The following is a 15572-nucleotide window of genomic DNA, read 5'->3' on the forward strand; positions in this document are numbered from 1 at the left end:
CTAATATATTCTGCATTCCAAGCTTGCCTAGAATTTGATGAAATGAAGAGCCCACCAATCCTTTAATTAGCACATTTGCCAACTAATTTAAGGAAGTAACATAAGGAGTGCAAATTGCCTCAAAATCTAGTTTTTCCTTGATAAAATGTCTATCAATCTCCTCATGTTTGGTGTGGCCGCGGAAAATCTGGAGGTAACCCCGTCTTCAACTTTTCAGTCTCCCTCGTCTTATTTTCCCCCTTCTTGTGGTTTCACTTCTCCCTTCTTGAGTCTTGCTGCCCCCACTCTTCCCAGTTCAGACATTCAGTCTCTGAATCCTTTGGAGAACCGTGAGAACTCCGATTTTTTTTCAAAAAAGATGACGATGGTACTGTGGGTCAAAATAGTGTTGGCTTCCCTTACCTCGTTTTGGAGGTGAACCAGACTGCTTATCCTAACCAGTTGACCGAGAGTGTTAACCCATTGATGCCTAAAACAAATCCACCTCCCAACCAGGCTACAATTAGTTAGGGTGTTTTTGCGGGTTCCCCATAGGGTGAGTTCCAAATAGAAGGAATTTCTCCTAGGAAAATGGCAAAAGTGCGTGATGTCTTAAAGACTCTGGATATAAAAGTATACTCCAGGAGGAAGAGCAGATGTTCCAAAGGTTTGTGAGATGAGTTGGAACTGGTTTGGAGGATTAGGGTCCGTGTGTTTAATCCATGAAGATAATCAGTTGGAATACCAGGGGGTTGGGTTCAAGGAAAAAGAGAAGGGTGGTGAAAGACTTTCTGAGATCGGAAAAACCGGATATAGTGATGATTCAGGAAACAAAAAAGGCAGAGTGTGACAGAAGGTTTGTGGGTAGTGTGTGGACAGCCAGAAATAAGGAATGGGCAGCCCTTCCGGCGTGCGGGGCTTCGGGTAGGATTTTGGTCATTTGGGACTCTAAAAAATTGCACAGTGAGGAGGTGGTATTAGGTTCCTTTTCGATCTCAGTCAAGTTCGCAGTGGATAGAAGCGAACAATTTTGGTTATCAGCCGTCTATGGCCCAAATAGCACAGCACTTAGGAAGGATTTTTGGGTGGAGCTTTCAGACATTTTTGGATTCTCTTCCCCATGTTGGTGTGTGGGTGGAGATTTCAATGTCATAAGGAGATGTTCTGAAAAATTGGGTGGTGCTAGATTGACCCCAAGCATGAAGGACTTGGACGACTTTATAAGAGAAAACAAATTGATTGATCCTCCTTTAAGGAGTGCATCATTCACTTGGTCAAACATGCAAGAGATTAGACTGTTTTCTCTACTCAAATGAGTGGGAACAATTATTCCCTCAAAGTCTTCAAGAAGTTCTTCCTAGATGGACATCGAATCATTGGCCGATAGTCTTGGAAACCAACCCGTTCAAGTGGGGCCCAACACCGTTTAGGTTTGAGAATATGTGGTTGCAACATCCTAATTTTAAGGAGAGCTTTGGAAGTTGGTGGAGGGAGTCTCAAGGAGATGGGTGGGAAGGTCACAAGTTCATGAGGAAACTACAATTCCTTAAGGCTAAATTGAAAGAGTGGAATAAGAATTCTTCTGGTGACTTAATTGAAAGGAAAAAAAGCATTTTGTTAGATATAGCTAACTTTGACTCCATGGAGCAAGAAGGGGGTCTCTCCCCTGAACTTTTAATCCATAGAGCCTTAAGGAAAGGGGAGTTAGAGGAGTTGATCTTGAGGGAAGAAATTCATTGGAGACAAAAAGCTAGGGTGAAATGGGTTAAGGAAGGGGATTGCAATTCAAAATTTTTCCATAAAGTGTCTAATGGCAGGAGAAATAGGAAATTTATCAAGGTGTTGGAGAATGAAAGAGGCTTGGTGTTGGATTATTCAGAGAGCATCAAAGAGGAGATCTTAAGGTATTTTGAAAAGCTCTATGCTAGTCCTTCTGGAGAGTCTTGGAGAGTTGAACGTGTAGATTGGTCTCCTATATCTAGAGAGAGTGCGTCTAGGTTGGAATCCCCTTTTACTGAAGAAGAGATTTCTAAGGCCATTTTTCAGATGGATAGGGATAAAGCACCGGGGCCTGATGGCTTTACTATTGCAGTGTTTCAAGATTGTTGGGATGTGATTAAGGAGGATTTAGTGAGAGTGTTCGATGAGTTTCACAGGAGCAGGATTATTAATCAAAGCACTAATGCATCCTTCATAGTTTTATTACCCAAAAAAAGCATGGCAAAGAAGATATCAGACTATAGACCCATTAGCTTGATCACAAGTCTTTACAAGATTATAGTCAAAGTGTTAACAGGGTGTCTAAGAGGGTTACTTCATGAAACTATTCATTCCACTCAAAGAGCTTTTGTTCAAGGGAGACAAATTTTGGACGCAATCCTCATAGCTAATGAGATTGTGGATGAGAAAAAACGATCAGGGGAGGAAGGAGTTGTCTTTAAAATTGACTTTGAAAAGGCTTATGACCATGTGAATTGGGATTTTTTGGACCATGTGATGGAGAAAAAGGGGTTCAATCCTAGATGGAGGAAATGGATGAGAGGTTGTCTGTCCTCGGTGTCTTTTGCAGTCCTAGTGAATGGAAACGCTAAAGGGTGGGTTAAGGCATCTAGAGGTTTAAGACAAGGAGACCCTTTATCCCCCTTTTTGTTCACCATAGTAGCAGATGTATTGAGCAGGATGTTATTGAGAGCTGAGGAAAGAAATGCCTTAGAGGGTTTCAGGGTGGGTAAGAACAGAACAAGGGTGTCCCATTTACAATTTGCAAATGACACCATTTTCTTCTCTAGTACTCGAGAAGAGGACTTGCTAACTCTCAAGAGTGTTTTGCTAGTATTTGGGCATATTTCTGGGCTGAAGGTTAACCTTGACAAAAGTAATATTTATGGCATTAACCTTGGTCAGAATCATCTTCATAGGTTGGCCGAGTTGCTTGATTGCAAGGCTTCTGGGTGGCCCATACTCTACCTGGGCCTTCCTCTGGGTGGGAACCCCAAGTCTGGTAGATTCTGGGATCCTGTGATTGAGAGGATCTCGAGCAGATTAGATGGGTGGAAAAAGGCGTATTTATCTTTTGGAGGCAGGATAACTCTCATTCAATCTTGTCTCACTCATATGCCTTGTTACTTCCTTTCCTTGTTTAAGATTTCCGCCTCCGTGGCAGCAAGAATTAAGAGGTTGCAAAGAGATTTTTTATGGTCTGGGGTTGGGGAAGGCAAAAGAGATCATCTAGTTAGCTGGGATGTAATGTGTAATCCGAAGACGAAAGGGGGATTGGGTCTCGGAAGGATTTCCTTACGGAATTCCGCTCTCTTAGGGAAATGGCTGTGGAGGTATCCTAGGGAGGGTTCAGCGTTGTGGCATCAGGTCATTTTAAGCATTTATGGATCACACTCTAATGGTTGAGATGCCAACACTGTTGTTAGATGGTCACATCGTTGTCCTTAGAAGGCTATTGCACAAGTTTTCCAAGATTTTTCCAAGTTTACTCGGTTCATGGTAGGAGATGGGGAAAGAATTCGATTCTGGGAAGACTTGTGGTGAGGGGATCAACCTCTGGGGGTCCGTTATCCAAGACTACTTAGAGTAGTCATGGACAAAAACATTCCTATTTCTTCAATTCTCGGATCCACTCGCCTCTTCTCTTGGAACTTTAACTTCCGCCGTAACCTTTCCGATTTCGAGATAGAAGATTTAGAAAGTCCCATGCGGTCTCTTGATCATCTACATTTATCATCTTCGGTTCCAGATAAGAGATCTTGGTCTTTATCTCCTTCAGGACTTTTCACAGTCAAATCTTTCTTTCTTGCCTTATCCCAATTTTCTAGTTTGCCTTCAGTTTTCCCTACCAAGTTAGTCTGAAATTCTCAAGTCCCTTTCAAAATCAAGTCCTTTGTTTGGTTAGTGGCTCACAAGAAGGTAAATACTAACGACATACTACAGTTGAGAAGACCCTACAAAGCACTTAGTCCCGACATTTGCATGTTGTGCATGAAGCATGGAGAAACAGTAGATCATCTTTTTCTTAATTGCTCTCTGACGATGGGGTTGTGGAACAAATTATTTCAGTTAACAAAGACAAATTGGGTCCCTCCTAGGAGCATCTTTGACATGCTATCTACCAATTTTAATGGTTTTGGATCTTCTAAGAGAGGGATTGTCTTATGGCAAGCTGCGTGTATCGCTTTATTATAGGTGGTGTGGCGGGAAAGAAATGCAAGGATTTTTGAGGATAAAACAAGGAATTCAGAGAACCTTTGAGAGATGATTCATTTCCTTGCTTCTCTTTGGGCTTTTTGTTCTAAGGTTTTTAAGGGGATTCCCCTTAATGTGATACACCTTGATTGGTTAGCAGCGTGTAACTCCAATGGGGTGGCCTAACTTGGAGCAGTTGTTTGTATCTACTTTGTATTTTCTCGCATTTGTTTCCTTGTAGTTTTGTTTTTCTTTGGTGGGAGGATCCCTCATCCTTCTCTTGTACTTCCCTTTTTATCAATATATTCCTTTGTCGTTTTCTATCAAAAAAAAAAAAAATGTTTGGTGTGGTCATGTTGGACAAGATTGTGAGCAGTACTTATGGTTGCTTTATTGTCACAATATAATTTCATAAGACTCTTGACATTAATCTTTAAGTCAAGCAGGACAATTTTGATCCATAATAGCTCACAAATTCCTACTGCCATAACTCAAAATTCTACCTCTATACTTGATCTTGCTACAATCGATTACTTTTTACTCCTCATGTAACCAAGTTTCCTACCACATGAGCTCAAAATTTCTAAAGAGATTTCCTTTGCTTTTCAAAACAAAATTCTCATGAACTAAGTAATGAATGATGTTCCTTTTAAGTAATGAATGATGTAGTATACACTTCCAAGTGGGAGTTGAAAGGATTGTGCATGAACTAATCACAACACTTACTGCATAGGCAATGTCAAGTCTTGTGCGTGATAAGTAAATCAACTTCCCTACTAGTCTTTAATAGGCACCACCGTCAACCATTAGTTCTTCTTTAGAGCCCCCAAGTTTGTGATTTTGCTCAATTGGTGTCTTTGCGGGTTTGCATCCTAACAATCCAATTTCCATTAGGAGATCCTTAATGTACTTGTATTGAGAAATAACAATCCTATCCATAGCTCAAGCTACTTCAATGCCTAGAAAATACTTTAACCTCCCTAGGTCTGTAATTCCAAACTTTGAGCCAAGTAAGACTTCAAGTTGGTCATTTCCTGCAAATCACTACCAATAAAGATAATATCATCCACATAAACAATAACAGCAGTTACCTTCCTATTTGTGGAATGTTTGATAAACAAAGCATGGTCTCCTTGGCTTTGGTGATATCCCCTTTTTAACATGGACTTGGTGAACCTCCCGAACCAAGCCCTAGGAGACTGCTTGAATCTGTAAAGAGCTTTCTTCAACTTACAAACTTTATTTTCAAAAGCTTTTGTTTCAAAAGCAGGCGGTCTATCCATGTACACGTCTTCCTCAAGATCATCGTGAAGAAATGCATTCTTCACGTCAAATTGCTATAAGGGCCAATCCAAGTTAGTTTTTAAAGACAACAAGATCCGAATAGTATTCATTTTGGCCATAGGTGCAAAGGTTTCTTGAAAATCAATTCCAAAAGTTTGTGTATACCCTTCAGCCACAAGTCTTGCTTTGTATCTCTCTAAGCTACCATCAGCATTATATTTTAAGGTATAAACCCACTTACAACCCACGATGTTTTTCCCTTCAGGAAGCTCTTATCATCTCCCAAGTTCCGTTCTTTATTAAAGCATGCATTTCTTCATTCATGGCATCCCTCCAATTTTTATTCCCAAGAGCCCCATGAACATTTTTTGGACTCTCAATAGTGGAAAGATTAGACAAAAAAAAAAAAAAAAAAGAGGAGACAAACGGTGGAATGATACAAAATTGGAAGTGAGATGATGGGTACACTTTCTTTTGGCTTTCCTAAAAGTAATAGGAATATCAAGGTTTTCAAACAAACCAGGAAGATTATCAAAATTAGTGGTTGTAACCGTATTGTCCATACCTGCCACAGGTTCAGATGTTTGGCCTTGTGAAGGAACAATGGACTTTTTCTTCCTTGCATTCGCCCAAATCTCAAGCTCCTAGGTTATCTGCAAATTTTAGATTGCTGAAAGACAGTTTCGCCTTGATTTTCCTGATCAAGCTCATTAAAAGACTGAGAGTGTAACCTATTAGGGGACTGATCAAGCATAGAGGACTGATTAAGCATAGGCAATGTTGAGTCCATAGGCAAGGCTGAAGGAGACTTAAAATCAGAAATAGATAAGGTGGGATTCCGATCTCATTGTGAACTCCCATATTCCACAGAATTCTCCCCCCTGAAGATGGGTATTAATATCATAACTCTGATGCTCAAAAAATGTGACATCCATTTAGGTCAACAATTTTCTAGATGGAGGGTGATAGCACTTACCCTTTTTGAGTGGAAGAATATCCAAGAAACAAACATTTAATAGCTCTTGGATCAAGTTTACTCCGTGAGTGATTGTGGATGTGAACAAAGGCCACAAACCCAAATATTTTTGGGAGAAGATTCCTAATTCCTTGAAAATGAGGAAATATTGAAGAAGGATGATCAATAGGGGATCTAGAATTCAAGACCCGAGTAGGCATGCTACTCACAATATAAGTGGCAGCAAGAACAGCTTCACTCCAGTAACTTTTTGGTACATTTATTTGAAAAAGGAGAGATCTAGCCACTTCTAACAAATGCCTATTTCTTCTTTCAGCCACCCCATTCTGTTGGCGGTATCAACACAAGAGAAATGATGGATGATTCCCTCATATTGGAGGTACTTAATGAGATTCTCATTGAAGTACTCTCGACCATTATCTGATCTTAGGGTATGAATATGTTAAATTGAGTGGCTACCATTTTATGAAATGTGAGAAATATCGAATTAACCTCAGATTTTGCTTTTAAGAGATACACCTAAATTGTTCGTGTACAATCATCAATAAATGTAACTAACCAATGAGCACCAGAAATATTTGACACACGAGAACAACCCCATATATCAGAATGGACTAAACTCAAAGGAGTACTTTGTTTTGAATTACTAATCGGAAAAGGTACGCATGCTTTGCAAGTTCACACATCCCACAATGAGACTCGTGAACATTTTTTTTTTCCAAACAAAAAGGGAAATAAACTTTTCAAGATGAGAAAGAGAGGATGTCCCAATCTCTTACACCAAATCCAAATTTTTTCTTCATTACCTAGAGTACTAGAAGTTCCTAACACTTGGGAAACCAAGTTACCACACTTCATGGGTCATTTTAGGTAGTAAAGTCCATTTTTTTCCCCAGCATGTCCAATCATCCTCCTGGTAATGCAGTCTTGAAAAACAAAGTAGGAAGGTGTGAGACACACATTACAATTCAAATCCTTTGTAAGTTTTTGGATGGACAATAAATTGTAGGATATTCTTGGCACATGCAAAACAGAGTTTAACACTATGCTAGAAGATATATGGATAGTTCCTTGACAAGATATAGAAGAAAATGAGCCATCAGCAGTTCTAACTTTTTCTCTACTAGAATAGGCAAATTATGTAGAAAATGAGTTGGAATAATTTGTCATGCGGTCAGAGGGACCTAAATCTATGATCCAAGTGTTCAAGTATGGATTATTAGATGCACTAAGGGCTTGGATATTACCTAACTGGACAAAGGAATAGGAAGACTTGTTCAAGTCTTGTGCAACAACTTGTGGTTCAAGTTGCTTCAAAAGATTTCTGAGTTTTTCCATTTCCTCATTGTTGAACACATTCACAGGTGTAGTCCCTGAACTAAACCTGTCCTGTGGGGTGTCTATGGCTGCCACATGATGAGCCTGTGCACCTCAAGTTGTTGGCTTTCCATCTTTTGAATGTTTTGGGGCTTTCCATGAAGCTTCCAACATTTATCTCTAGTGTGCCTAGAGTTGTGACAATAGTCACACCATAGGCCATCCCTATCAAGCGGCTTTCTTCCTTCTGTTTTTGGTACCCCAAGTATAGAGTTAGAAGCCAACAATGCTGAATTATTTGGTGCAGTGACAATGAGATTCTCTGTACTTGAATTCAGAAGCATCATTATCCTTCTGCTGTCTTCCCCTTTCACATAGGCATGAGCTTCTTTTAATGATGGGAAAGGTTCTCTACTTAGCACTTGATCCCTTACTTGATCCAACTCCGGATTAAGACCAGCCAAGAACTCAAACAGCCTCTCAAATCCCAGAAAATTCTTCAGTTTCACACTATCTGCAGCAGACTCCATTTCAACAGTTTGATACAAGTCAAGTTCCAACCACAAACTTCTCATTGTATTATAATATTGATTTATAGTCATTGTACCTTGTTCGGTCCAATGAATCTGAACTTTTGGTTCATAGATTTGAGCAGCAACACCAATCTTTGAATAGATTTGATTCACTGAATGCCATATTTCCTTGGTTGTAGGAAGAAGTCTCAATCGCCTACTAATCTCAGGCAAAATCAAGTTCAGCAACCAAGACATCACAGTTGAATTTTCAGCATCCCACATAGCATCTTTTGGATCTATTTCTTCAGGTTCTGCAATAGCTCCAAATTTATAGCCCATCTTTACTCTACTCTTTAAGAAATTGTTTGACAGACTGGAACCATTCCAGAAAATGAGTACCATCAAGTTTTATTGTGGTGATTTGAAGAGTGGGGTTATCATTTTGAAAAATGGTAATTGGCTGGGTTGGTTGCTGGGTACTTTGTAGTTTGGAAGACGCTTGATTTTCACAAGTGATTGACATAACTTTTACTTGAATGAAAGGAATAAACAGGGGATGAAAAGAGGCTGGCTAGATAAATGAAACAAATTACAGCAATTAAGGTTGCTTAGGAGAAGAAATACTCTCCAGAAATTGGAGCAAGACGATGGCTGAAGAAGAACCTTAATTCGGCTCTGATATCATATAAAAATATCAACCAATTCAAAGAAATTGAATCTGTATCTTCTTAGTTTGAAAGGATTACAAGCTATCTTTTTATACAAGGACCTAGATTGACTTATACTTCTAGAAAAGGAAAAAAATCATATAATGATTTCCTGATTCTATACATGATAGTCAATAGTTGTACACTCTAAAAAAGGAACAAACATAATTCCAAAACTTTAGGAGATCTTACAATTAATTAGTCAATTTCAGATCTCCTTTGATTTGTTCAAATCTGCCAACATTATTAACATTTATTAGGGTAAAAAAAAAACATAATGCAATTATTCCCCGACATATTCTCTAAGAAAAACAAAGGGAATCAAGAAAACAACCATGAAGAGGGTTGGGAGAAGGGTTAGGTGACATCTATTGTTGTCTCATGAAGCTTGGAAGCATCTCTTGGAACTCAAGGCCTTTATGATGAAGGTAAAAGAAAGGTAAGAAATCATTCCTAAGGGTTCAAAAAGCCAAGTTAGTTTGCTTGTAAGAAACCAAGATGGAGGCTATTTCCAAAGTGGTGGTAAGAAGTGTTAGGTTGGTGCTTTTCTAAAGAGGTAACCTCTTTTGCTCGAAGACTAGTCAGTGAAGGTTAGTAATGTGAGAGAAAAGAGTTCTAGAAATCTTGAGGTATTTTAGTTGCAGCCTTTATTTTAGTTAGAGCCTTTTTTTACCATGTATCTATTTAAGAAGTGTAAGGATGGCTTTAACTAAAGAGGACTCTTTGGGAGGACTTGAGTGTTATCATGTTCCATGTTTATCTAGTAACTTATTGTCTATTAGCTAGATTACTAAGATTCCAAAGTGTTACGTAACTTTCTTTGAGACTCGTTATGTCTTTCAAGATCCTCTTATGGGAGCGAAGATTAATCTTGGTAGAGAGAGAGTTATATGAATTGATAAGATTTGGATAGAAAAGAAAATCAAGTAGTGGGCAGGCCAACATCAGAAGAACGGATTTGGATATGGCATAGAAGATCAGGACATCCATCATTTAGCAATTTCCACAAGTCGTTGCAATCCTTTCAAAAGTTCAAGTTTCTAATTTTCATTGTCATAGTTTTGTGTTAGCCAAACATTATCGAACTTCTTTTCCTTCAAGTTTTAATAAAAGTTTGGTGTCTTTCTTAACTATTCATAGTGATGTGTGGGGATCATCTCGTGTTTCTAATCATTCTAATTCTAGGTGGTGTGTTTCTTCCCTTGATGATTGTGTTTAATGTTTCATGGATAAATTTGTTGAAAGAAAAAATGTAATGTTTTTTCCACCTATAAGTTCTTTCATCAAATGGTTCTTGCCCAATCTAACACTAAAATACAAGTTTTACGATTTGATGGTGAAAGGAAGCATTTCAATTAGGGCATAAGTGTTTGTTTTCAGTCTCATGGCATTATTCATCCAACTTCATGTGTTGATGACCCCAATAAAATGGTGTAGCCGAGTGTAAGAATCATCATCTATTGGAAGTCGTTAGATCCTTAATCTTTGCTATGAATGTTCTTCAATCCTTCCAAGGTCATGTAGTCCTTATTGCAACATATCACATTAACAAAATTCCTTCAAAAGTCCTTCAATTTCAAACCCCTCTCCAGTCCTTATCCAAAACACATCCTATTCTAACTTGTCTTCATATCTCCCCCGTGGTGTTTGCTTGTGTTTGTTATGTTCACATGCATAAACAACATAAGAGTAAGCTTGATTTGAGGGTACTTAAGTGCATCTTTTAGGGTACTCTACCACAAAAAAGAAAAAGAAAAAAAAAAGGGATACAAATGCTACCACCTGCCTTTAGAAAAAATGTTTGTTTCCATGAATGTTACTTTGGTTGAAGATCAAGTTTACCATTTAGGGGGAGATTCAAATGCATCTCTTAAGGAGGAAGAGAAGTCTTAGGATATGCTACCACTACCTTTCACCATTGTATCATCATTTGAAGCTTTTGCATCTACTTCAAGAGGATTTATTGAGCCATATAGATTGGAATATTCATGAAGGGAGAAGACTCAACCACCTTTTGATTAACCTAATGACCAATCAGATGCTTCAACAAGTATTTTAGAGGTAATTGCTTCCCTTAAACTTTCTATTGATCCTTCTATTGAAGAGTCAACTCAATTAACTTTTGAGAACTAGACTCATTATGGTTTTGCAAACTGTAGTATAAAAAGTCTTATCTCTTTATTATATGTCTTCACATCCTTTATCTCCACCTTATAAAATATTTGCAAACCAGTTGTCCTTTGCATCTATTCTTAATAAATCACATGAAGCTCTTACTAACATAAAGTGAAAAGCTGCCATGATAGAAGACATTGAAGCATTACAAACAATGATTCATGGGAACTAGTGGAGTTGCCAAAGGGAAAGAAGACAATTGGTTGCAAATAGGTATTCAAAGTGAAACATAAGGCAAATGGTTCTATGGAGAGGTTCAAAGAAAGATTGGTAGCTAAAGATTATACACAGACATATGAGGCAGATTATCAGGAAACTTTTTACACCAGAGGCAAAGATAACTATCATTCAGGTCCTCTTATCCTTGGCTGTAAGCCTAGATTGGCCTCTTCAACAGTTTGATATCAAGAATGCATTTCTTCACAAAGATCTAGAAGAAGAAGACTGCATGGACTTTCCTCATAGCTTTCCTAACCTAACAAAAAGGGGCAAGGTATGTAGATTACGGAAGTCCATGTATGAACTCAAGCAATCACCTGGAGCTTGCTTTGGTAGATTTGTTTAGGCCATGAAGAAGTATGGATACCATCATAGTCAATCTGATCACTTTTTTTCTCTCAAACATTCACCCAATGGGAAGATTAACATCTTGATCATGTATGTGGATGATATTGTGGTGACAGGTAAAAATAGTGAGGAGCTGAGCAAACTAAAAACATATTTGGCAACAGAATTTGATATCAAAGACCTTGGTATTCTATAGTATTTTCTAAATATTGAAGTTGTTAGGTCGAAGCAAAAGATCTTTGTTTCTCAAAAAAATACATTTTTTACTCAACTAAACAAGAATGTTGGCTAGTAAGCTTGTTGATACTCCTATTGAACAAAATCACAGGTGGGGTGAATGCCCAATGATACACCAGCAGACAAAAGGCAATGCCAAATATTAGTCGGGAAGTAAACATTCATGGCTCATACTTGCTATGAAATAGCCTTTGCAGAGAGTGTGTTAAGTCAATTTATGCATGCTCCTTGAAAAACACATGTTGGTTATACACAAGCTTCTTAACTATTTAAAATCTGCTCTTAGGAATGGTTTGATATCTAAACATGGCTATTTGGAAGTAGAGGAATATATAGATGTTCATTGGGTAGGATCAATAATAAATCGAAGATCAACTTTAGGGTACTACATGTTAGTGGGAGGAAATTTAGTCACATGGCATACCAAGAAACAATATGATGTGGCTAGATCATTTTTGATAAGCAAATAATACGATTTTATAAACAAGTGTCAGAGAGACGGAACATCATAGCACATAAGAGGTATACAATGAAAGCCAAAAGAAGCAAGCAAAAAGAAAGAAAACAAAAAGCAACTCCCTCTCTTAGCAAGAACTTAACCAATCAACAAAATCATTTAAAGACATAAAACCTATATTTTTGTAACCCACAAAAACAAATTTCTAAGAAAAGTGTTTTTCAAACTTTGATTCGATTGTTCCTCATTATCAAACAATCTTTAATTCTTTTCATTCCAAACAGTCCAAAAGATGCACAATGGAACTGCTCACCAAAGCTTCTTACATCTTTTACCCACAAATGATCTATGTCAACCTAAGAGAATCTCTTTAACCATAGAAACTTGCACCCAATGAATACCAAAAAGAGCGAAGAGCAACTACCAGAGAACCCTTGCCTTGCAACAATGAAGAAAAATGTAATTTATGGATTCTTCCTCAACTTTAGAAAGAAAAAAATGACCAAAGATCACCTTCTTCTCTGAAACTAGTTTAGGGTCAACACCTGACCCCAGCTAGCCTCCTAAGTGAACAAACTCACCTTAGAAGGCACCCATGTATTCCAAATTACACTTGTTGGAAAGGAAATTGATTCCCCCAATTCCAAAGCAACACATAAAGACTTAGCTGAGAACTTATTGTTTCTTGAGTTCGTCTACCCCACCTTGTCTTCCCCCTCACTATCTACCACCACTCCTTGCAAACTTGAAAATAATTCCTCTAAGTCGTCCAATTTTCAATCATTTAAAAGTCTAGAAAAATAAGGATTCCAATGACCCTCTCACTTGTCCGATCCTATAAATTCGCTACCAAGACCTCTTTTGAAATGGCTAAGGCATATAAAGAAGGGAAGGAAACACACAAAGGATCATCCCTGCACCATTTATCCTTCCAAAATTCCACCCACATCCCATTAGCCACCACAAAGGAAGATCTACTATAGAAAGTGTTTCAATCTTTCCTAATAGATTTCCATAGTTCGACCCCATACCTATCTCTCACTTCGCAGGACCAGCCACCCTCGTCCTCCCCATATTTACCACTAATTACCTTATTCCAAAATGCTCCTTTTTCGATTGCATAATGTCAATTCCATTTGTACAAAAGCGCCTTATTGAATGAAGAAATGTGTCTAATGCCCAAACCCTCCTTACTCTTCTCCATGTACATTGTCGACCACTTCACAAGATGCATATTTTTTGTCAACCCCCCACCTCCCCAAAGGAAATCCCTTTGAATTTTCTCCAGCCTCAATCTAACTTTTCTAGGAATGTTGAATAAAGACAAAAAGAATATGGGAAGACTAGATAATGTGCTTTTGATCAATGCTTTATATATATATACATATATATTTTACAAGCTGTGAAGTAAATATATAGAAAAAATCAACATGAAGATATTGCATTTGTTGTTTGTGGAAAATACTTTTGTTCTATGTGCCTAATAAAGAACATTTGTTGTACTTTAGGTGCATCCTTCCATTGCTTGAAGTCGTTTTAGGATTAAAAGCAAATTCTGAAAGGGTGAGCTTCATTTCCAATGAGAAAGATGGGAGGATGTGGAGACATATTGGCATATAAGCTTGGGTGTAGAGTGGGTGATCTTTCAACAAGCTATCAAATCCTGCATACATTCCATTCCTTTTTAGTATTCAACAAGATAAAGGTCCCACTCAACTAAATTTATAAAAAAATAAAAATAAATAGACAAACAAACAAAAAGAAGAGAGAAAATTGTAACAATGAGACCTGTGAAAGGGAAATAATAAATTCTTTTATAGACAGTCACAAACAATGATACCAATAACTATTTTCAAACCTTCATTCATCACAAATGGAACTTCCCCTCAAAATACCACTCAAAAATCTACATTTCTTAGAAGTAACAACCTTATTACTATAACCAAATATTTTAGTTACAAGTAATACATCAGAAATAAAATGGGATAAACTTTACCTCAATCCAATCATTAAGGACAAGAGGCTTCTTGGCCAAGAAAATATCAACTAAATCTTCTTTCACCAGCATGAACTGATCAACAAGCACATGTGTGCACTCTGAACTCCATGCACGAGTAACAGAAGCGCCTATATTGAAAACACTTTATTCATCAGTTGCATAATCTCATCTCAAGAATAGATGACTTTGTAAGCAATACATAGAATCACTCAATGAGTAAGAGTAATAAAACCCAAATAATATTTGAATACACTGGTGAAAATTTTTGAAGGACACAATAATGACAAAGGGATTCCCCCGTATTCCCTAGTTACTGTCATCATTAAGTTGTATTGTATAACAAAAATATGTTAATTACATAAGTTCAAACATTGAATTTTGATTTATGATAAGTTGTTTCTAACAGTTTCACAGAGACAGTTAAGAGAATAAATATCGGATCAAATAGAAAATGGAGGTATAAGATATTTAGATAGTGAACTATCTTGATTCTATAGACACATCATTTTTCATAGGAGGTGAAATGGACTTCGCATAATTAGCACACCACACAAGATCTATTGAAGAATCAGAAAAATTTTAAGTGGGCAAACTAACTAAAACTTCAGGAAGCATTGGCTCCAAGTGTGACTAGCAAAATTTGTATGCATACATACTAAGAATGCTCAGAACTTGATTTAAGGACAACAAAGAATATAATAATTGCAAAATTGAGGGAGGCACTAATCTGTGAGTATGCGCATAATAATTGAGGGAGCATAATAATTGCAATATCAAGGGGGCATAGCGCACATTGAGTGTGTGCAATTCATTTCTTTTATTTTATTTTTGAAAGAGATGGTGTTAGGAGCAAGAGAAACTATATTTTCATTATATTAGATAAGATCAAGAATTCATACAAAACAGAAAAGGATGAGAAATCCTTCAATAAGAAAAAGAAACACAAGAGTAAGTGTTGAAACCGTAGGTTTGATTTTTAGGAGTTTGAATTTAAAAATAAAACCAGAAGATAAGGCTTGATTGAGTCCTATTATTTTGGACTGTTTAGTTTAGATAAGTCCTAGATTTTTAGGAGTTTGAATTTAAAATAAAACCAGAAGATAAGGCTTGACTGAATCCTATTATTCTGGATTGTTTAGTTTAGATAAGTCCTAGTGTGTTTAAA

General features: G+C 37.4%; 1 protein-coding gene across 3 annotated transcripts in view; it reads right to left on the minus strand.

Moving 5' to 3' along the window:
- The window catches only part of LOC100853048 (nibrin homolog), a 79546-nt gene that overhangs the window by 24932 nt on the left and 39042 nt on the right, over window positions 1–15572 (minus strand). For all 3 annotated transcript variants that reach the window (XM_003631796.4, XM_019219569.1, XM_010650562.2), the window contains exon 5: window positions 14405–14535. In XM_003631796.4, coding sequence (XP_003631844.1) covers window positions 14405–14535 — 131 coding nt within the window. The remainder of the gene's footprint in view (window positions 1–14404; window positions 14536–15572) is intronic.

Source organism: Vitis vinifera, chromosome 4 (assembly GCF_030704535.1).
Source record: "Vitis vinifera cultivar Pinot Noir 40024 chromosome 4, ASM3070453v1".
Taxonomy (NCBI): Eukaryota; Viridiplantae; Streptophyta; class Magnoliopsida; order Vitales; family Vitaceae; genus Vitis; species Vitis vinifera.